Source organism: Rattus norvegicus, chromosome 1, assembly GCF_036323735.1.
Source record: "Rattus norvegicus strain BN/NHsdMcwi chromosome 1, GRCr8, whole genome shotgun sequence".
Taxonomy (NCBI): Eukaryota; Metazoa; Chordata; class Mammalia; order Rodentia; family Muridae; genus Rattus; species Rattus norvegicus.
This window is the reverse complement of record NC_086019.1, coordinates 202,605,359-202,627,601: the sequence shown is the minus strand read 5'-3', so window position 1 is coordinate 202,627,601 and position 22,243 is coordinate 202,605,359. Positions and strand designations below refer to the sequence as shown.

Here is a 22,243-nt window from a genome sequence, read left to right as displayed (position 1 = left end):
AAAGTACCAATCTCTGAATCAGATTTTTTCAGCCTTAAAATTTATAACCATCGACCAAACCTCAGTCCTAAATTCTGGATGATGCAACTTTTCCATTTTGGGAAGACGTTTTTCTCATGATTCCCACTTTGGATTTTCTTCTTCCTGGTGGTTATGAATTCAAGTTTCCTGAATACCATTTACCTTCTTGCCTCGTGAAATATGGAGTAACACATTGACTCGTTCTACCACACAGAGTGGTGGTCTCATTGTGTGATTCTTCAGTGTGTCACCTGGCTGTTGGGCTGAACTGGCTAGGCTGGCAGTTAAAGATTAGCCCAGTCTCAGTGAGAAGCCTTTCTCTGGCTTCTCACAGCAGCCCTTTCCTGTAAGTTCTAGATCCACACTTTCAGGACATGCCTAGAAGTATAACATCCATCGTTTGACCAGTGAGCAATAGCATACACCCGTATCTTCTACCAAGTGATTTGTTTTAAATGGTTGTTTGCCTTTGTTTTGGACAGATCTTTTTTAATAATTCCTTTGCTCTGGACTCAACATGGATATACCCTGAGGAATCAGGACTCTTCCACAGCCATGAAAAAACTCATTTTCTGGCAAACCGAGTAACTCCATCTCTGTCTAGGCCCGCTCCTGCCTCCAGGCCTCTCCCAACTGTGGTATTAGCAGCTCAGCCAATACCAGGTCAGTGCCTAAGTAACAGTGATAATGTGACTTCTGTGCCTGTCTGTGTTAATCATAAGTCAGCTTGAAAATGAACTGTCGCTTTCATGGCACAATTCTCTTAGCAAATTCTCTTATGACAGATGCATTGCACAGTGTGAATCTTGTTGAAACGTTGAATCCGGTCACCCAGCTATTGCCATTCTTCAGCTCCAGGGTCAGTTTTGAAGATGGGGAGGTAGCTGAGGGGTGTGTGCAGGATAACAGATGATATTGGCTATGCTCTGCTCTCATGACTGGACTGTGTCTTCCGCTACTGGTGAACAAGGACACCAGATGAACAAGCGTCTTTCACAGTGCTGCTGGTTTGGAGTGCCGCATGCAAGGATGCTTGTGGGGCTGCAGGGGGACAGGTCCACGCATAGATTCTGTGCGTTTTGCATTGTCCACATGGGTGTCAGGGGTGACATATTCTGGAACACTCTACTTGGAAGATGAGCTTTGTTCTATCTTTGGAACCAAATGACCCGATAGAACATTGTCCTGTAACACCACCAGCCCCGAAATAATCCCCCGGTGAAATATTGCATAGTAAACCTGTATTGTAACAGGAGAATAAAATCATCTTATGAATTTTTAAATTGATTTTTTTAAAATCACCTTAACATATGATCATATTACAAAAGCAAACGTTGCCGGTGCCAAACTTGTCTTGCAGCCCCCTCCATTATGGAATATTTTATGACTGCAGAATTACATTATCTTCCTGTAATTTCCTACCTACCAAGCTTATCTCAATATGTGTCTCTAAAATTTAGTAATAAGAAGCTGGTCCTGTGGATACCAGCACCAGGGTGGGGGATGCATTTACTTCCTTCTCTGTTTGGCTGCATATTTATTCCAATTTGCGAGGACTCTAGTTTAGCAATAACTCAGGAAGAACAAGGCAGCAGGTCCCGCAGGCTTTTGTGATTCTCCGACTGAAAAGTGCCTTCAGTCCTTGTCGTTATTCATTGCTGATTGATTGGGATCTGACCGAACAACAGGTGTATGCGTGTTTGTAATGTCTCATGGCATGACATTCATGTTTTCTTTTTGCATTAATAGTCGTGAAAGATAACTTGATGACACGTGCCGTATTATATGAGCGTGCCGTGACTTTCAATGACTCTTGGAAGAATGATACTTCCCAATGTATGGGTAATGTCTCCCAGTCTATCTCTGGAGTCCCTCCTTTTCACTCATAGCAGGAGACCATGCAGACATTACTCGGAATGCCTCAGTCTTCCCAGGGAGCACTGGGGAACCGAGAACTTCTCAGGTTGCTTACTTACTGTGATGTGGCACGCATCTTACACTCTATTCAGTCAGCATCAATTCATTTCACTGTCTGATTTGGGGACTAAAGGATGACAAAATACTTATTACAAGCATAATGTTATAGTAATCTTTCATTCCAACCTTTCCCACCATTAGTCAAATCCTTGCTTTTAATCTTCCCAGGGTTTTCTCTTTTGTTTTCTGAACCCAACATTTGAGGCTTGACTTACCTTGAGGAAAATGTGGACCTGTCTCCCAAAGTGACTAACCATCGGATACATCTCCTTGAGATGGGAGTTTCTAGATTGCATCACTAAGGTTGACTTTTTGATAAGTTTCAGGATTCTCAGAAATTATTCACCTTTGAAAAGAACAAATTGAATAATGCCTGATGAACATATATGTAAGAATTTATTTATGTGTTATTGACTGCCTAACAAAGTACTAGGGAGGGAGCAAGAAAAGGTGGAAGATAGAGTTAATTCCCAAGTCAGTGAAAATTTAAAATATATCACTTCAATTTTACCATGAAAGCTAAAAACTATACCTTTAATAAAGCATATATATGTAAATTATGAGATAGATTGATATTAAAACAATTATATTTTATATCATATAATTGGATAATTTTGCATATTATATTTAATTAAAATTGCAATTTATATTATACAGATATGCATGATTATGACCATGTACATTTTTATACAAGCACATAATATATCATTATAAATATAGTACATGATTGACATATTGTATTGGCCAACTTTGTTGTACATGTTTTCTATTCAGAATTCAGTGGCCTTAGAATCAGATATATTTTATTGATTTCTTTCAAATTAGTCAAAGAGGCATAATTAGAATTTCCAGAGAACGGGAGAAGTGAGTCTTAAGCTCTTATTTTAAGCAGTGCCACTGAAGTAAGACTTTACTTTTCTTGGCTGGTTAGTGGTTTTCATGTAGTATTGCTCTCTAAGTGCTGTTCATTCATGCATTGACGTTTGAGGGACAAAGGAAGGCAGCAAGCCAGGGACTCAAGTGGCGCATGCCGTGCAAGCAGTTTGAGTAACTGTGCTATTGGCTGCCTTCCTTAGAGGTCACCGTGGATGGAGCACTGGGTAAGGAAAGCTGAGGCTTAGACTAATGTCACGTCTCTCTCATTTATGCTGGTTAAGAGTTAACTGTAATTTCAGAGGTTCAGTTCATATGAGCTCAACGCGACTGAGCTTGGAAAACTGTCTGAAGTTTGACTTACTACAAAGGATTTCACTTGTTAGATAAAGTGTGCTCGTGTGTGATTGCTGTTCTACGCAGAGCTAGAAGCAGCCTCCACTGCCTAAAATGTGAGGAGTTATGATTGATGTTGGTCTCTTTTTCTTCACTCACCAGGCAAATCATAAGAGGGGCTGGGCTATGTAGTCTATTGGGGGAATGGAAAACAATAGATCATAATCATGTGACGTAGTTTGAAAAGATGGGGCACCTAGAGGGAAGCCCGTGGTGCTATCTGAGAGCAGCAAAGTAGATTTCTAAGCCAAGCAGTAGATACGACATGGTGCAAGTAACTCCAGGCAATTAGGTGATGCTGGGTTTGTAGGAGTCAATGGGGAGCCTAGACAGGAAAGCAGTTACTAGGTTATGGCCCTCTGTATCCAAAAACATCCCTGAGAGCTTAGGCTTTATGAATGTCATGAGATTTTGCACTGTCTTTCCGTACCTCCTCTAGGAAAGCGGGGATCCATCCCAGGAAGCTGAGGAGGCCTGGCTGGCTCGTCTCACTGGCCAGTAGACCCAGGATGCAAAAGCACAGAGTCACAGCTGTAGAAAGCAAGGCTGTGGGGGTTGGGGATTTAGCTCAGTGGTAGAGCGCTTGCCTAGCAAGCGCAAGGCCCTGGGTTCCGTCCCCAGCTCTGAAAAAAGGAGAGAGAAAAAAAAGCAAGGCTGTGATAATAATTAAGTGGAAATTATCCCTAATGATGGTGTTAATGGGCCGAAGTGAGAAGTAATCCAAGCCTCCTTCATTCCCAGCCCTCAGCAGCTGATTCAGGGTAGGAAGTAGGCAGGCCAGAAAGTGTCAGGGGTCAGGACAGTCCCCCTGATCAGGTTACGGGAGGCACCCGCTTCATCTCTCCATCCTCCTCTTCCTCCATGGAGCAGGTGATTCCCTGGAATGTGGCAGCATGTCAGGACACTATTCAGAAATAAATTAGCCCAGGCTGAAAGCATCAGGCAGTGGGAAAAGATCATTAACTCACTCGCTGTCCAGTAGAGACACAAGATGAACAGTGTCCTGAGGGAAACTGGAGATTCATGTGAGAGCCATCTCTATAGCAATAGCCACTAGCCTGAGATCAGAAAGTCTGAGTCCACAGGAGTGCAAACCACTCAAACTAGTTTTGCCATCCCAACTAGTGGGAGAGGCAGATGGAGGAGAAGGCAAAAGTCCAGGTGTACAGCATATAAAACTTTCTGCTCAGAGTTCTAAAGATGCAGAAGAAAGGCTTACACAGGACTTGGTCACCTTTTTGGGTAGGGCAAATTTTAGTATAATTCAACATGCATAAATAAATAAGTAACCACAGAAGATCAGCAAGGGTTGTAATAAAAAATGACTGGCTGCAGTGGAAGACCATCGGAAGAAATGAGAAAGAGGCAGGGCAATTCTGAAAGATCGTGATTAAAACCACCAAGGAGAACTGAGGACAGTCTGCAGACATGCCCAGTGTGCCACAGTGACTCTGTAAAGCATCCCCTGTCCAGAGAAGGCGGTGGGCACGGACGTGAAAGGCTGAAGCACAGATCCTGATGCCCTGGCCTTCCATAAACAGAGGGAAGGTACGGTGTTAAATGGGCTGAGGAAGGGCATCTCTGCTCCCCAAAGCCTGGCATAGTCATCACTTTTCTCATTGCTGTGACCTATACCCAAGAAGAAGTAACTTAGAGGGAGGAAGGGCATGCATTTGGGCTCACATTTTGAGGGGGGTGTGCATTCCATTATGGAGGCAAATGTCTGAGCCTTGGAGGTCGTTCCACACTCAAGCCACAGTGAAAGCACAATATAGGAGAGCTGAGAAAGGGGCATAGCTGTTAGCTCAGTCTATCCCACGCTGCTAGGTCTGCTCTTCATGTTGAGAAACGTTAAGGGCTGTAGGTGAAAATCATTAAGTAATTATGTCTCACCAGAAAGCCCTGTTGGTACCCAAGTAGGGAAGGATTCTCTTTGAGAGCAGGGGGCAGGGGACCAGTCCATAAGAAAGCAGTGCTCCTGCCACAGCTGCTGCCTTCACTCTGCCCACAGCCAGTTTTATTTTTCTGATTTGTTTTTGTTTATGCTTGGGTTGTTGAAAAGCACAATATCTGCCTTTCAAAATAAAGCTTGGTGTATTTTACACTTTATATATCTCTGTGTGATTTCGGCACTTTGATTTCTATTTTCTTGTTGTTCCCTGCTTTGCAATTTCTAGACTGGTGGCATTTATGTTTTGTTGACTTCTGAGTGTAAGGTGACTAGGAGTATGTCACATAGATTCCATTTTTTCCCCAGCAATTACAAAATGAGATTTTAAATAAATCTGACTTGAGTTTATGTTTTGTTCACTTCAAATTATGAGATCACCACTACGTTAGAAGCCTTCTGTGAAACATGAGACATTTGGAAACATTCATCTTGTATAGTCTTACTATTTTCTTCTAACTTCTACTAAGAAGTAAATCTGTAAGAAGAACTCAGAACGAGGAAGTCCGGCTTCAGAATATTTGCAAACGTCAGCATTTGTGGTTAATAATAGTGGATAGATATGAATGCTTGTAGTTTGGTCACTGGAGCGAGCAAAAAGCTCTAAGCTATATTAAAATGCAAAAGCTCAAACTTTGCTGTCAGAACCCCCCAGATACACAACTAAACGCAAGATTTCCTAAGACTGCTGCTGAACCAAGACCCCACCCCCTAGGTAGCACAGGAAAGGTGCATGCTGTGCCCCCCCCCCCGTTGTGGTATAGGAATATAAATGGCCATGTGTGGGAGCACAAATGCTAAAAGAGATGGCCAGGTACCTCAGAACTCAAAGACCCGTGGAAAAGTCATTGTTAAGGGAATGTGAACCCTATGCAGGCAAACATGACAACAGGGGCCATGTCCAGGTCAGCTCCTGAATATACTGACCCTCCCTCCCATGCTGACAGTTTGACACAAGAAGGTCTGCCATGCTCCCCAGAAGGACCATGCATGGCATTTTATACTGTCCTACTTATAAGGGCTAGCATTTGTTAAGAGCATTACAAGACTTGCAAATCAAGCAAAAAATTCATCTGTCAAGAAATAATCAGGAGAACCAGAGACCTGCAGACTGGCATTCTCAGTACAAACTGGTTAGCATCTTAACTGCCTGATTTGGGGAACAGGTGTAGGGTTTCATCAGAGATATGGAAATAAAATCATGGAAAAATGAAGAAGACTGTAACATCTGAGATGGGAAGAGGACTTTGATGGGCTCATGACCAGATGCGATGAAGCCAAGGAAGGAGTTTAAGGATGGGATGATCGAAATCCTGGAACTTGCATTTCTGAGAACGCAAGTGGTAAAATGGAGCCCGCATCCTCAGAGCTGAGAGATAGCATCAGATGGTTAACATATGTGTGATTGAAGTCCTAGAAGAACACATGGCACGACAAGCATTTGGAGAGATAATGATCAAAGGTGATACGAAAATAAATTCTGTTGTCAAACTGTAAATTCAAGAATCTCAGCCAACCCCACTGGAAAAGAGCAAAGTGAAAAAGAGACAGAAACTGACTGAGCACTCAGTAAGTCAGAGTCGAACTTGTAAGGAAAAGACTCGAAGCAGGCCTGGAAGATAGAGAAAAGACACATTACACAGACAAGAACGAAGATAGAAATCTCACCAGTTTCATTGCCCCGAGGAAGCGATATGTTTGAAGGGCTTCATATTGTTAAAGATCTCTCCATCTACAACTTAGACCAATGAAAAACAAGCAGAACCTGAGGTGAGGTGCCATCCCAAATAAACTAGAATGGAAAAGAAGTCATTGTCCTGATATCATCAGCTCGAGAAATTATAAAGAAATTTCTTAGGAACAAATAATGTAGCATCAGAGAGACATTTACCTCTCCTAGACAAGAGAGTAAGTGATGGAGATGATAAAGATTGTGTTGTTCTCTCACAACTGCTCCGACAATAGCTGGCGGTGTCAAAGAGCCATGAATAGAGGCAGAGCATGTCTGTACAGTCTTACAATAGTTGCAAAATGCAAGATGCATGCTGGCTTCCACGAGGGTCTCAGAAGAGGACCCAGAAGTGTGAAATCAGAATGCTTTCGCACCATCTACTTATGACACACAGTGATATCTGAGAGTAAGTTCTGTAGACTTAAAGATAGACCTGGTACCTTTATGTATGACAAAATAATTGTACACATAATCAATTCAAAATAAATAGTTAACCCAGCCACCCGGGGATACATGGTGAGACTCTTGCTTAAAAAGTCAACAGACATACATACAGACAGACCACAACAACCAATACAAAACCAATAAATCAAAAGCCGAGTGTGGTGATGCACACTTTTAGTCCCAGCGTTGGGATACATAGGCAGGTAGGTCAGGTCACTCTGGTCTGTATAGTAAATTCTAGACTACCCAAGTCTACACAGTGAGATGATGTCTCAAAAACTAAAACCAACATTCTCTGGGGACCCAAAGACCACTCTGGCTAGGGAAGCAGGTAAGCTAACTACAGATTTTCACCTCTCTCCTGTCATCCAAATCCAATCCCCCAGTCTCAGCTCCAGCTCTGCAACAGACCACCTGCTCCAGATTCCCCCTCTCTCTGTTCCCGTCTCCAACAGGACACACAGATCTTCTCCTCCAATCTTGTATTCCCATCCTGTTCTCACAGCCCCCTCCAACAAGCATCCTCTGGTAACCCACCAGCCATACCTGCCAGAGAAACAAGTAAATGGATGGAACTAGGAAAAGCATTCATCCTGAGTGAAGTAACCCAGACCCAGAAAGACAATTACCGTCAGTGGCTTGCTCAGCCATCATCAGAGAAGCATCCTTCTGCCACAGATGGGAACAGGTACAAAGCCCCACAGCTGGGCAATATGCAGAAGAGTGAGAGACTTTGGGACACTTGGCCCTGAAGATATCTCTCCACCAAATCCCTCTCCCCAGGGCTAAGGAGTCCCTGTGGAAAAGGACACAGAAAGTGTGCAAAGCCAGAGGGAATGAAGGACACCAAGGACACAAGGTCTTCTAAAGCAACACAATCAAAGCTCATGTGGGCTCACAGAGACTGAGGCAGCACGCACAGGGCCTACTCGGGTCTGTGCCAGAAGTGGTCCTGGAGCTGAAAGGAGAAGTGGACAAATGTCCCATCCTTAACCCAGAATCTATCTCAAATTGATGATGAAGATTTAATTTTCTCCAAAGGAGTCTCCTGGGGAAACAAACTTCTCATAAGGGTGGGTTGCATGCCTAGCAGTAGATGACCAACAGGAAATAAACTCAACCACACCTTTGGAGGTCCCTTGCCTTACAATGTTGTGTTAGGACTTTAAAATTATCTATCTATCTATCTATCTATCTATCTATCTATCTATCTATCTATCTATCTATCTATCTATCTATTCCCCCACCCCTCTCTCTGTTACCCTATAGTCTTTTGCATATAAATTATGGCTTCTAGTTTTGCATTTTTGTGGGATTCCTGAGTGCGTGAACAAATGGGCTTCTAATTCTATATCTGTTTTTTGTGCCTTTTCTTGGGTTCTTTTCCTTCTGTTTGTATATCCTATTCCAATGTGTTAGATTTTGTTTTGTCTTATGTAATTATATTATTTACTATATTCTTTTCCTTTAGAGGCCTGCCTGTTTCCTAATAAGAGACAGAAGGGTAGATCTGGATGGGAGGAGAGGTAGGAGGAACTGAAAGAGTAATCAGGATATATTCTATGAGAAAAGAGTCTATTTTCAAGAAAAGGAAAAGAAGGAAAAAATTCATATGAGCAAATGAAAATACACCAAGAGAGTTTGCTGAAACTATCTTAGCCCCCACAACAAAACAAATATGAAAAAAATCTATGTAACTATTCAACACAAAATCAGGTATTAAAAAGAACAAGAAAGATCGTAACATAGGAAAACAAGATAGACACACTCGATAGATGCTCTGCGCTTGCACACGAACACACGCTGTCCCCCTTGCCAGAGTGGAGCGCAGATTCCTGTCAGTTTTCCAAAGCTGAAACTGTGCCACCTTCTTGCTGCCTTACATAATATGTAAAACAAACTATAAAGTGGATATTGAAATGTGAAGCTTAACTCCCTGTTGACAGGCAGAGGTTTTCAGACTCTTAGCACGATATGCGATGTCTATTCAGAAACTTGCTTTTAATACAATGCCACGAACGAGGTAAAAGTTGAAGGGGGTGATACCTGCCTCAGAGTGAGTCCCGAGGACTGGGAGGAGGGGGATAACTAATAGGCAGAAAAGAATTCAGAGATGGAAAGGAGCTCGCATAATTAGAAATGCACGGAAAGTATGTCTGGAAGGACAGAACAGTTCCAACCAGGAGTGTCCACACAGGACGAACATGGACAGAACAGAAGTCAGTGTGGCAGGTTTCAGGTGCAGCTGGAGGCTTCAGCAGCACCGCCTGCAACCGTAAGAAGGTGACATGTTTTCACCTTTGGAAAACCCACAGGAGACTGCCCTCCACTCCGGCCAGAGCGACAGTTACAGACGTCCTAGGACAGAAGCCATGCGTTTATGCACAAGTGTAGGGCATCTCTCATTCCCACATTCTAGGCTGCAAAACAACCCTACAGATACTGAGTGGCTAAAATCTATATGAGTTATCTTCTGGCAAAAATAGCATTAATTTAGAAACCAGTAACGGAGGAGAAAAAAAATCTGAAAAATGTCTAAATACCCGAAAATAGAATAATACTCAAGTAACAATAGGTCACAGAGGTAGAGGGAGTCAGAAAATATTTTGATTCAAATGAAAATGAAAATCATTATAAGAAATCTTGTGGGGCAGAGCCAAAGCAGGACACAGACAGAAATTTATAACATGAAAATGTCTCTATCGGAAAGGAAAATTTAAATCAATGCTTACCCTTAAGCAACTAGAAAAGAGAGAGCTTTCTTACCAAAACAAGCCCAAAGAACTGAAAACAAAACAAAACAAAACAAAAAAAGACATAATGACTTGGTTTTGTTTTCTGTTGCTATGATAAAAATGCTCCAACTTGGGGGAGAAAGAGCTCACAATTGCTGGTTATAGTTATTCATAGCAGGGAAGGCAGGGTATCAGAAGCATAAGAGCACCAGTCACATCACATCCATAGCTAAGAGCAAAGAATAATGAATTCATGCATGTATGCTAGGGTTCAACTCACTTTCTCTGACTTAATCAAGTTTAGGATCCACAGCCTAGGGAATGGCACCACCCACTGTGGGTGGGTCTTCATAACTCAATTATCATAACCATGACAACCCCCAGAGGCATTGCCCACATCCCAACTTGATCTAAGTCCTAAGAGTCCTAGGTGATTTTAGATGGTGTGAAGTTGACGATTAAAATTAACACAGAATATAAAAAGAGTAATATATCCAATGCCACAGATGGATGTCACTAGATTACAAAAGAGAGCACACAGGTAAAGTAAATAGAGAGAGAGAGAGAGAGAGAGAGAGAGGTGCAGTAAGAGAGAGACCTCTCTGCCTCAATCAGGGGGTGCAAAGGCTTAGGCATGGAACACGTATTATGGACAACGCTTTCTGCCAGAAGAAATTTACTGAGCTGACATCATCACTTCACCAAATAGTTCAATGAGACAGAATAGTGAGCAGTGTCATATCAGGCAAACATGTAATTTCCTTTACATTTTAAGTGACTTTCTATAATTTGGCAATAGGGGTATGCAGTTATGATGGCTGATTAAATTCAAACTTCCAACTCAAAGATTTAATGTGTGAAAATAAAAGCTACAATACTTAAAAAAAAAAGGAAAGAAAATGGATGAGAGCAAAGCTGAAGTTTCAGAAAGATCAGTACAGTTGGTCCTCTTCTGGGTGGAGCGTAGGTAAAAAGGAAGCCAGTGACGATGAGCAATGTCAAGAACAAAACCAGCCATGACTCTAGGCTTTATACACAATGCAGAGAAAATGTGAGTCACTACCCTGTGGAGTGTACTCAAAGCTTTAATAAAACAGACGAACTCTTTGTACAGAACAAGCTCAGTGAAAGAGGCCACAGAATGGGACTAGAACTGAGTGCATATGAGCAGCAGATACATTGAGAAGCCTTCCGGTGTCGGGTAATGTTTTTCCCAACAGGAAAAATCTCCAAGATCAGAGAAGTTCTCTGGTGAGCTCCATCAGCTGTTTCCAGGAGAAGTACTAGGTACATTTACACAACCTTGTTCAGACAAGAGGATAGAAAAAAATGTCCCCCAACTTCTTTCCTTAGATTAGCCTTCTTCTCTTACAAAAGCCACATGGATATTACAGGAAGGCTCCTGAGAAGCTTCACTAGCACAGATTTTAAAATGTCCAAGGGGAGGTACTATGTCCAGCAGTGTACAGGGTAGGCAATGCCTTGTGACTAAGTTGTAGCTTTCTGGGAATGAAATGCTAATTTAACATTAGGAGAGCAGGAAATGTTATTTACCAAAAATGAAAGAAGAAAAGTAGTAAGACATTTCGGTAGATTTAGAAAATGTGTCAAGTGGGCATGGGCATGTATGTGTGTGTGTGTGTGTGTGTGTGTGTGTGTGTGTGTGTGTGTGTGTGTGTGTGTGTGACTGTAATCTGAGCACCGAGGCTGAAGCAGAAGAATCTCAAGTTTGGGGTACAAAGTTAGACAGTATCTGAATATAAAACAAAAACAGTAAAAGTCATTTTCCAACTCAACATCCATTCAGATTAACAAAGAAAAAGTAAAGCATGTGCAAGCAATGAGAGATTAAAGAATACCTCTTTGAATGAACAAAAGATACTCCGAGAAAGCCACAGGTGATGCTACATTCAACAGCTATAATGGCGGTTTCCTCCAGGTGAAGAGCTAGGCAGGGACTTGGGCTTGCGTCACTTCCATGAGAAACTGTTCTAGAAGCTACAGGTGGTGCATGCAGACAGATAAAGAGGAAGGAACTGAGGAAGAGGGATACAGACTGTGTTCAAAGCCATCTCTACTTGAATGCAGACAGGGCATTGCCAGTGTAGACCACCTCAGGAAATCAGCCAAAAGCTCCCAGTACAGGGTTTCCCATGGTTTCAGGGCAACACATCAATGTACAAATTCAACTGAGTCCCTGTGTTTTCCATGAACAGCTGGAAAAGAAGCTAAAACACACCTCAGATAATTAATATACAGCCTGGGAGTTAATGGCAAGCATTAAAGAAATGCTTAGCAACCTTGAAGACTTCAGGGGGCAAATGAATGAATGAATTCGGAAGTACAGAAATAAACCTGAAATGCACGTGGAGTAATGACGAGCCTTTCATTCTTGGAGATGGATGGAAATGTGAAACGGAAAGTCTCAGTGTAGACTGGTTTCCAGATACAGGCACGGGGGTTAGAAGACGTAAAACAATTTATGAAAAAGCCCATAACAAAAGAGAGGCAGATATTCATAGTGTAAACGATCATAAATAAATTAGATTGATTAAAAATGTTTCCCTCAACCCTGTGGACATGAAAAGATAAAGAGAAACATTTACTTTCTGTCACTTGTTGAACTCTCTAGCTTCCAGACTTCTCTAATTGGGTACGTGCTTGGTAACCACATGTTGGTTCTTTCCCTTGCCTGTGAGTCTCTTCTATACCTGAAATATGTGCTACTTTCTATGATGTGTGTTTTGGAACACAGGAAATGCTGAAATTATATCTATTATGAAAGTGGTTGCCAATACTAGCAATTTTGCAAAATAAAAAGTAGAAACTTTAATTATGTGGATAAATCCCAATTATCTAGATAGTTGTAAAAATCTGAAATACAGAAGGTATCAATTTCAGTGATGCTGGCATCTGCTGGGATCAAGAGGAGCATGTTTCACAGTCATGGAGCTGTGTAATGTCAAGTCAGGCATTGACCATGGCATCAAGCCCATTGGCTTATTGAAAAAAAAAAAGCATACTCACATCAGTAAACTACACGAAGATGCATTGTGGGATATGCCTAGAGGCAACAGCCATCTGTAATAATCTGAAATCTGGAACAAGATGTGGTTCCAGATATACAACACTGAGCTTCGTTTTCAGCAGTGGTCAAAGCTCCCAGACCTTCAGAGTCATTGACCACTTTTTCTTCCAGAAGCTCTAGCCAAGAAACGTAACAACATGGAAGACCACTTAGGGATGCCAGAAATCTCAACAAGGTCAACATTAAAACTCTCAGGGGGCTGGGGATTTAGCTCAGTGGTAGAGCACTTGCCTAGGAAGCGCAAGGCCCTGGGTTCGGTCCCCAGCTCCGGAAAAAAGAACCAAAAAAAAAAAAAAAAACTCCCAGAATTAATTAAAAAGACAGCTCAACAAAATTGATTAGTGAGAGATATATTTCCTTTATCTCAACAGCTTGGTAGACATGGCCATGTCAGACATGGGACCACGTTTGTTTGTAATGGCCTTAGAGAGCTAGCGGCATGTACATCTTGACAGAGTTGCAGGAAGTTTAATGTCTGCTGTTCAGAGGCATTTTCTTACCATGTATTCTGTGAACAAATAACCCTGATGCCAGTATCTGGATGAAAATAAAGAATCCATTTAATTAGCATCTAAGAAACCCAGATGCAGCTGGTCTGGATGATGCTTACCTGTGCAAAGATCTTTTTATTTTAATTTACCCTGTTTTCTCAGTATGAGAAAAATCCGCTTTTTCCATACAAAGAATTGGAAATTACTAACTTGTTGAAGAAAAAGGGAACATCATCCACAGTGCCACTATCCATAAGTAGCACCAGAGTAAAACTATTTCCAGACATGTGCTGCACAAGAACACTTGAAGATTAAGTATCATTTCTTTATAGTAACTTTCCAGGCATTTAAAGGACAATAGAGAACACATTGTAGAACCCATGGAGATGCTAACATGCAGGGAAAAGACTTGTTTCTTCCTCTCTTCCTGTTCTGCTGTTTCCTTCGTTTACATTTTAATACGCATCTTAATTTCATCTTTGAGAATTTTGCACATACATGCAATGTGTTTTAATTACATCCACACTCCCACTTCCCACCTCCAAGTCCTCCAGGAGTCCCCCTCACCACAGACCCCTGTCAACAACATGTCCTTTTTTATTTATTTCCTGACTGAGTCTAGTTAGTCCTGACCACTCGCAATGGGTATGAACCCACCCCACTGAGAACACAGACAGTCTGTAGAGGCCACATCCCTGGAGTAAACCAACTCTCCCTCCCCCTAGTAGCCAAAGAAAGCCAAAAACTCCTCAGTACCCATGAGACTTCAAGATCCCTCCCCAATTCATGCTGGGATTTACACTTTCAAACTTTAATTTTTTTCTTTCATCATCTAGGACTTTGAATGCATTGTTGAAATGGTAATGACGTAAGTGTAGGCATACAAATAGTAAGGTTGACTATGGCATTTGCAACACCTACCTTGTTTGCTTGTTCCTCTTCTCCACTCCTGCCCCTAGTGAAACTTTCCATCCCCAGCCACCTCCTTCCATCTTCATGGGACATTTATTCTCTTACCCTTTACCCTGCTTCTTTCAAGCTTCTTTTTTCTCCTCTCAGGGTTCCCTTTCTATTTTCATGACTTACATTCATGCTCATGACCACACAGAAATGCACACACACACACACACACACACACACACACACACACACACACACACACACACACGGGGGCGGGGGGCTTGGATCTGCATACCAGAGAGAATGTGCAGTATTATGCAGTTATTATGGTTCTAATGGTTTCTATTATCAAGCATAATGATAATATTATAGCGTAAATGATAGTAACTTGGGAAAGTCCCTCCCATGTTAATTTGCCAATGGTTACTTTTTCTCCCACGACGCAATGTTGATATTCTTGTGCAATTTTCTCTTATTCTACTAGGGTAATGGGAATTTTCTTTCCTTTTTCTTTTAACTGGTGTGCTGGTTAGTTGTTCTCAGGTTGAAATAGAGCGGGGAAGAGGGAATCTCCACTCAGGAATTGCCCTCATCCACTCGGCCTGAGAATGTATCTGTAAGGCATTTTCTTGATTGATAGTTGATGTAAGAGTGCCCATCCCCCTCTGTGCAAGAAAGCTACCTAATAGAGGCATTGGGAGCAAGCCAGAGAGCAGGGTAGGATTCTCCTTGATCTCTGCTCTAGATACTACCTCCGGGTTCTTGCTTGAGCTCCTGCCTTGGCATCTGTCAATGGTGGACTGGGACCTGTAAGCCAAATAAACTCTCCCTTCTCCTCCAGTTTGGTTTTGATCAGAGTGGATATCACAGCATCAGAGAGGCTAACTGGGAAGAACTGGTTGTTTTACCTGGATTATGTAAATGTTAAATGACATGCGTTCCTCAGAAGAGCCCAAGCTCCTCCTGGCGAATCTTGAAGCCTGTCCTGGAGTTACTCAAGTTCCTTTGTCTAGCGTGTTTGATCGGGTGTGCGAAAGCGCACTGTGTCCTGTGATCGTCTATTATGTTTGGCGTGAAAGCTCGCTGAGAAACGGCGACACTCCACTTGAACTCTTTGAAAGCTTTATATTACAATATCAGAATACAGCATTTGTTACAATGTAGGGCTTGTCTGTTAAAACAGAACCTGATCCTCCATTTGTGGTACGGTTTTTAGCTATTGATTTAATGCATTTCTTTCCAGTTGACTATTCAATCTTGTTCCTCACTCTGGTAGGGCTGACAGAGGGCGTGCACTTCTGAATCCATCCTCACACTGAGCTCTGGAGGCCATATTCCTGTAGTCATCTTTCATGGTTCGGTATGAAGTACTACTTCTAACCCCGGTTGACGGTTGTCACACTTTGCATATGCAGTATTACATATTTGCATCTTGCTACTTTAGAAATCACTCATTCAACATAATTAACAGCTGCCTATTTCACTGGTTCCTCCAAGAAGCAACTGTCAGATTCTAAGGTATTTTTCCATGCATTTTACAGCCTTGTGGACATGTATGCTTTTCTGTTTGTTTGTGTTTGTGTTTGGGGGTGGGGGTGGTTAATCCTGGTTTGTTTCTCTTGTTTATGTATTTTCCCATGTTGTTAAGACACACATCGGCACATCAGCTCCATGTATCATTTCACTACTTTCAAGAACATTCTTTTAAAAAGACTTTTTATTTTAAATTGTGTGTGGGAAAACTTAAGATGTGCTATTTTTGTTATCACTCAGTTTATTGATTTCTAAATTGTAATTTTATATCCTGTGGATTAAAAAAGATATTGATTTTTATTGTATGTGGTGGTAGGTTCGAGTACCACAGCACACATGTGAAGTTTGAAGATGACCTTATAGAGTAGGCTGCCTACACATAGAGTGCTTTATGTCAGCCTCGCACAAGCTTGGGTCATCCATGAAGAGGAGAACTTATCCGAATCAGATTGGCCTGTGGGAGAGTCTGAAGGGCACTTCTTTGTCTGATGATTGGTGGGGTTCGACATAGATCACTTGGGCAGGGCCACTGCTGGGCAGGTGGTCCCAGAGTCTATAAGAAAGCAGAAAAGAAGGCATGAAGAGCCACCAGGAAGCAGTGTTCCTCTATGGCCTCTGCTTCAATTCCTGCCTATAGGGTTTGCCCCACCCTCCCTTCATGATGGACTTTGAGTCGTAAGATGAAAGAAACCATTTCCTCTCCGGCAGCTTTGGTCATGGTATACAGCAATAGAAACCTAACCAAGAGACTTGGTTTCTGGGTATGAAGTCAGGTGCCCAGGCTTTCCTGGCAAGCACGTCACCTGCTCAGTTGCTTGCTCTATCAGGCTTCCTGTGGATGGTTTTTGTTTTTTTTTTTTTTTTCAAATAAAGTTCTGTTTAAGCATTGGGCATAGAGCGGTGTGAACAACAAGCCTCCACAGAAAATTTCACTGGTGCAAATTTTCATTTGTGGAGACTTGTTAATAGTGCTTTTTTCCCCAGTTTCTTCGTCATTTTAAAGGTTCCAGCCATGTTCTTGAGCTGTGGAATAAACATTTCTTTAACATCTGTGGAGAGCTTCCTTATGCCAGAGTCCCACTCGTCAGAATGTCTGAGAGAACTTTTTTTTTTCCTATCAAAGGTAGAACTCTTCTTTTTTTTCTAGCAGCTCAAGGACTAATATTCCACAAATCACTCATGCCTGTAATCTCCCTCACCTTGGAGAACTTTTCTGTAAATATTTTATCTCCCCTGTCTGGTAAAACTTTTGTTTATATGTCCCCACCCACCTTCCAACTCCTAGAATTTGATGACTTGGAGCAGTGACCCCTGACCTCTTTGCTTTATTTCCTCTGCCCAGGTCCTTTGTAAACTGGACAGCTATGAAAGACTATGAGGTCTGACCCTAGCCAATAGGAGAAGTGCACACTCACCACCTGCCTTATCCGTATATACTTTTAAGAACCCAGCACAGCCCGCATCCTGGCATGCTTGCTCAGCCAGTTTGAGTTATGGTACACTGTTTTGTTTTTTGGTTTTTTGAAGGAAGTGCCATACCAAGCTACGACCGCTTTGTTTCTATGCTTCTCCGTGCAACATGGAGATCATCCTTGGTTTTCAACACCACCTGCATGGTTCACCATAGTGTGTGCATCTTTCAGCGTTGGGAGCACAGAGGTTTTGTATAGGTTGGCCTGGACAGGCTTATAATTATCATTATGTCTAAATTGTATTTTTTCTTTCTGAAAAATGTTCGCAATGAGTCCTCTGAACAACTGGAGGCGGGGAGCCTATCCCCAAAGCTGTTGCCTGTCCATGGGCTATGTTCTTCTAGCCTCAGTGGGAGAGGATGCACCTAGATGTGCCAGGGTTGGGGAGGATACCCAGAGGGACCCCAGGCACTCAGAAGAGAAGGGGGAAGGGGTAGGAGGAGGATTGTGAAACGGGGTGACCAGGATGGGGGGCTGTGAGCAGGAAGTAAAGTGAATTTAAAAAGCATGAAATAGAGGAAGAAAACGTTTGCTAAGTGGTGCAGCATGGAGACGATTTCTTAAGCTCCTCATGGTTTAGCGTCTTTGCGAGGATTCCATGTGTATTCGGGGATCATAGTTTTATTTTGAATTTTCCTTCCTATTCTTTGCATGGTCACGTCACTTCTTACATGGAATATTGGGCAGACCCTCTGCCCTTACAGACTCTCTTCTTAGACCCTCTGCCCTTACAGACTCTCTTCTTAAACAGACCAGTATTTCTTTCTAGGATTGGTGTCAGCTTCATGCGTTCTCAGAGCTGAAATGAGTATTTTTGACATTAAGTGGCTGTTTTTTTTTTCTTAATTAGCAATCTATCTTCTAGCTAGTGAGTTAGCCAATTAACATTTATAATGAATATCGATCTTTGAAGCTCATTATGACCTTATTGCTTTTTATTTATTTATTTTTTTACTGCGGTTTCTTCTCAATTTTCTATTCTTTCTTCTCATATCTTACACTTTGCTGTTAATTTAACTTTGTGGTCATTTGAAGCTTTTATTATCCTTTATTGTCTGTAATTTATATCATAACTGCTTAACTCATAAAGTTTAGCGTTAAGTACCATGTTGCTTCACCCATTCCTGTTGTACACTAGACACTGTAACAATTTGATTGTGGCATCCATTTTTACTGAGGACTCAAGTTAAGGGTTGATCATTAACATATTTTTGTAAACATTATTCCTGGTATTCTATGCTGGCTAAATATTTAGTTTTCCCAGATGATGCTTCCAAGAGTATTTTGCTAATAGACCTACTTAAGACACTTCTGCTCAAGGCTGGTTTCTGGTAAAATCTCTCAATATTGCCTCATCTGAAAAACACAGATTTACTTTCCCTTATTTTCAAAGATTTTTTTCTGGGTGGAAATTGTTTTTTTCCCTTACTCTGAGAATCTATTCTGTGTTTTGTGACATGAATATAATAGCGTTGAGATTTTCTGTCAGTCTAATTGATACAGCGTGTAGGTTATCCATCTAAGTTCACAGTGTTTCAGAGAGTTTGCCCCTGACTTTATGGGTTCATCAGAATGTGGCCCTTTTAAAGGTCCTTCCCGTTTACAGGTTGTTCTTCTGAGGATTTTTTTCTCTCATCATTTCTGGGATGCTACTTCCCTCTCCCCTCCCCTGCCTTTAAAATTTTGGTAAGAAATTTAAAGTTTGTTATTCTAAATTCTCTCTCCATCTTCCTTTTGGGGCACTTGTATTTCTTCTCTGGCCTTATTTAGGTAATATCTTAGGGGGTATTTCCCAGTTACTAAGCCTTTCTTCATCTACAGTGCATCTCCTGTTTCAACGACCTGAGGGTCTTTTGCTTCCAATGGTTACATTTTTTTCATCTCTAGACATTCTATGGTCTTTAAAAAGCCCACTTCCTTATTCATTGTCTTGACCCACCCTCCCTCTCACTCTTAAAAACACTTTGCACACAGTTACTTTGTATTCTGTGCACTTCTGACCTCCCTGGAGAGGTGGGTGATGGTTTATTTCCTGTTGCTGTGCTGACTCATTGTAGCTCACTCCCTTCTCAGCTTGGTTTTGAACTCAGGCTGACTAGTTGCTTATCCCCTCATCTAGGGATCTTCACTTGTTGAACCGCAGAGCAGCACCAGCCGTGGGTTAGGCACCCCTCCAGCAAGGAGCAGCTCCTGATTGCTTCTGAGATCCAGTAGCTTCTGTAGACCCTCATAGGTCTACCTTTGCCCTCAAGGTAGACCGGCCTCTTCTATCCCCCACCTGTGGACCCATGGGAAATGGAAAGACGCTAAACCATTGTGCTTAGGCTCACGTTTGGTGCCCTGGCCCTGTCCTCCCCCCAACCCCCAACCAGAGTTCTACTGCAGCTGCAGGCACACCCTGGAGGGAGTCTAGCTCAGAGCCCTGTAGAAAATGTATTCTGGTTCAGCTTGGTTGCCTTTTTGTTCTTGTTGGTGGTGGTGGTGGTGGTGGTGGTTCCCCCCCCCCACACTTCCTGAAAGAACAGTCATTTTGGTAGCCTGCATGCACTTACCTCTAAATTGTATAGTAAGAAATATTCTTCCAACAGAGAATACATTTTCGTCTCAAATTATATAGCCTCCGATTATAGAGTGTGGACAGCCTGGCACACAGCCAGGCACACAGGTGCATAGATGCCTCTGGATAGCAGCGATCACCGCAGCTTTCATCTGTCAGAGAGGTGGTTCTCAGACCTGCATGCAATAAAGAGATATCTCATGGAAACACAACGTTCCATCCCATCCCATCAACTGTCTTCTCTGTCATGTGGGTAAGGGGTGGAAGTAAGGTCTCGGAGGTAGAAGGGATGTCTGATTTATTGCTGACTCTTTGGACCCTGGGGAGCACTTAGAGGCAAATCATTAACCAAAGGCACAATTCAGGCTGAGCACCCTCAGTGTGGCATATGTGGCAGACCTGCTGAGGACGATGGGGTGACAAAGCAGGGACAGCGGCCAGCATCCTTGTGTCTTACCCCTGAGCGTATCCTCTGAGAATCGCTTGGTGTTAGTTTGAAGTAGTGAATGGACAGACTCAGTGAGATTTTGAAGGTGGGGAGGCCCAGTCTTCATGGTGTTTCGCTCATGCTGCTTTCATTGCTTCTGTGAAGGGAGATCACTCTCCCCTTTCCATACTGGGCCTTATGAACCATAGCATATTTTCAGAAAGAAAAAAAATCCTCAGAAATAGTGTTAGACTCTAAAATGCCTCCGTGCCACAGTTCTGGTCCCCTTAATTATATTTTTTTGAATTCCTGAGAATGTGACTTCAAATAGAAGCCCAAGGAATTTCATAGCTTATAAACCAAATGTTTGGCTCTGCTATGTGCTCTAGGGACAAAGAGTTGGGTGAATTTCCTCAGAGTGGCTATGGGAGTGAGACTTCTATAGAGCCCTAATCAGTGTTGGGAGATTACACTAACCCTCCTCAGCCTCAAGGTGCACCTACCTTTAAAGAAAGGCAAAACAGAAGGAGGAATGTTTTCCCAGTGGGCAGACTGTACTAATTACAGTAACAGTCTAGTGACCTTAGGTTTCACCTACGGGGATACAAATACTTCATATAAGCAACAGGGCAGTCTCTCCTATGAAGAAAACACTCTCCTTTCATGTACAGCCTCTCAGCACAGTAGGCTTTTCAAACTGGAAATGAGCCTTGAATGCCCTTTGTTGGGATGAGTCTATATCTTCATGGCTTAGGACTGAGACAGACATTTAGCTGTGGGTGGATTCCCTTGGGTACCTGGAACCAGGAACAGAGGGCAGGCCCTGCTGGGAGATCTGCACAAAAGGGATGGGTCCTTGTGATTTGTTGGTTGGATTCCTGAAAGGAGGATGGAATTCAGTTGGAAATAGAGTCTAGAATTTTCATATGCACGAAGAGAGGGAAGGCTGGTGAGCACTGGGGATAGAACACTGTGATGCTGAGGAAGAGACATCCAGGCACAGATGCAGGCAAGAGAAGCAAATTCTTGCAGAGGACCACAGTGGTTACTTTTACAATGACATTTGGGACTTGCCTCTGAAAGGTCAAGATATGAATATGGAAGACTATAGAGCAGGAAGAGGAAGGTGAGGTGGCAGGCCTGCTAAGGGAACATCTTTGCTTTATACCACAGGATGACCAGACTGGGGGCTTTCGCTCCCAGAAGGGCCTGACCCAAAGTGCCTGTGGAGAGCTGGGACATAAGTGTATCCTGTGTACACATGAAAGGTAGAAAGGTATATGGAGAACAGGTGTGTGTGTGTGTGTGTGTGTGTGTGTGTGTGTTGTGCCCACGGTGGCTGGTATGAACACAGGCAAGAGGCAGGAAGTTCCTTGGGAGGCTCAGGTTAGGGACAAGCCGCGCTGGACTGCAGGGGTTTTTCTGCTGTCTGTCTGTGTGGTTGAAGTGGCAGGAGCTTCCAATGCAGCAAGCATGCCGCACTGCCTCAAAAAAAGGTTTATGACTCATTGCTGGGCTCCTTAGGAGGAGCTATCAAATCTTCAAACCTTCCAGAGGCTCCAGGTGTCTGCTGGGGCTATGCCCTACTTTCATTGACTGCAATTCACTCTGTCGATGGAGGAGCCAAGAGCGGACCAAGTGATCCAACC

The 22,243-nt window shown here is 42.6% G+C and overlaps 1 protein-coding gene across 1 annotated transcript in view; it reads left to right on the top strand.

The window, feature by feature from the left end:
* Positions 1-22,243, top strand: part of Tcerg1l (transcription elongation regulator 1-like) — a 187,879-nt gene that overhangs the window by 2,882 nt on the left and 162,754 nt on the right. The window contains exon 3 of the mRNA NM_001130077.1: positions 504-684. Within this exon, the coding sequence (NP_001123549.1) occupies positions 504-684 (181 nt within the window). The remainder of the gene's footprint in view (positions 1-503; positions 685-22,243) is intronic.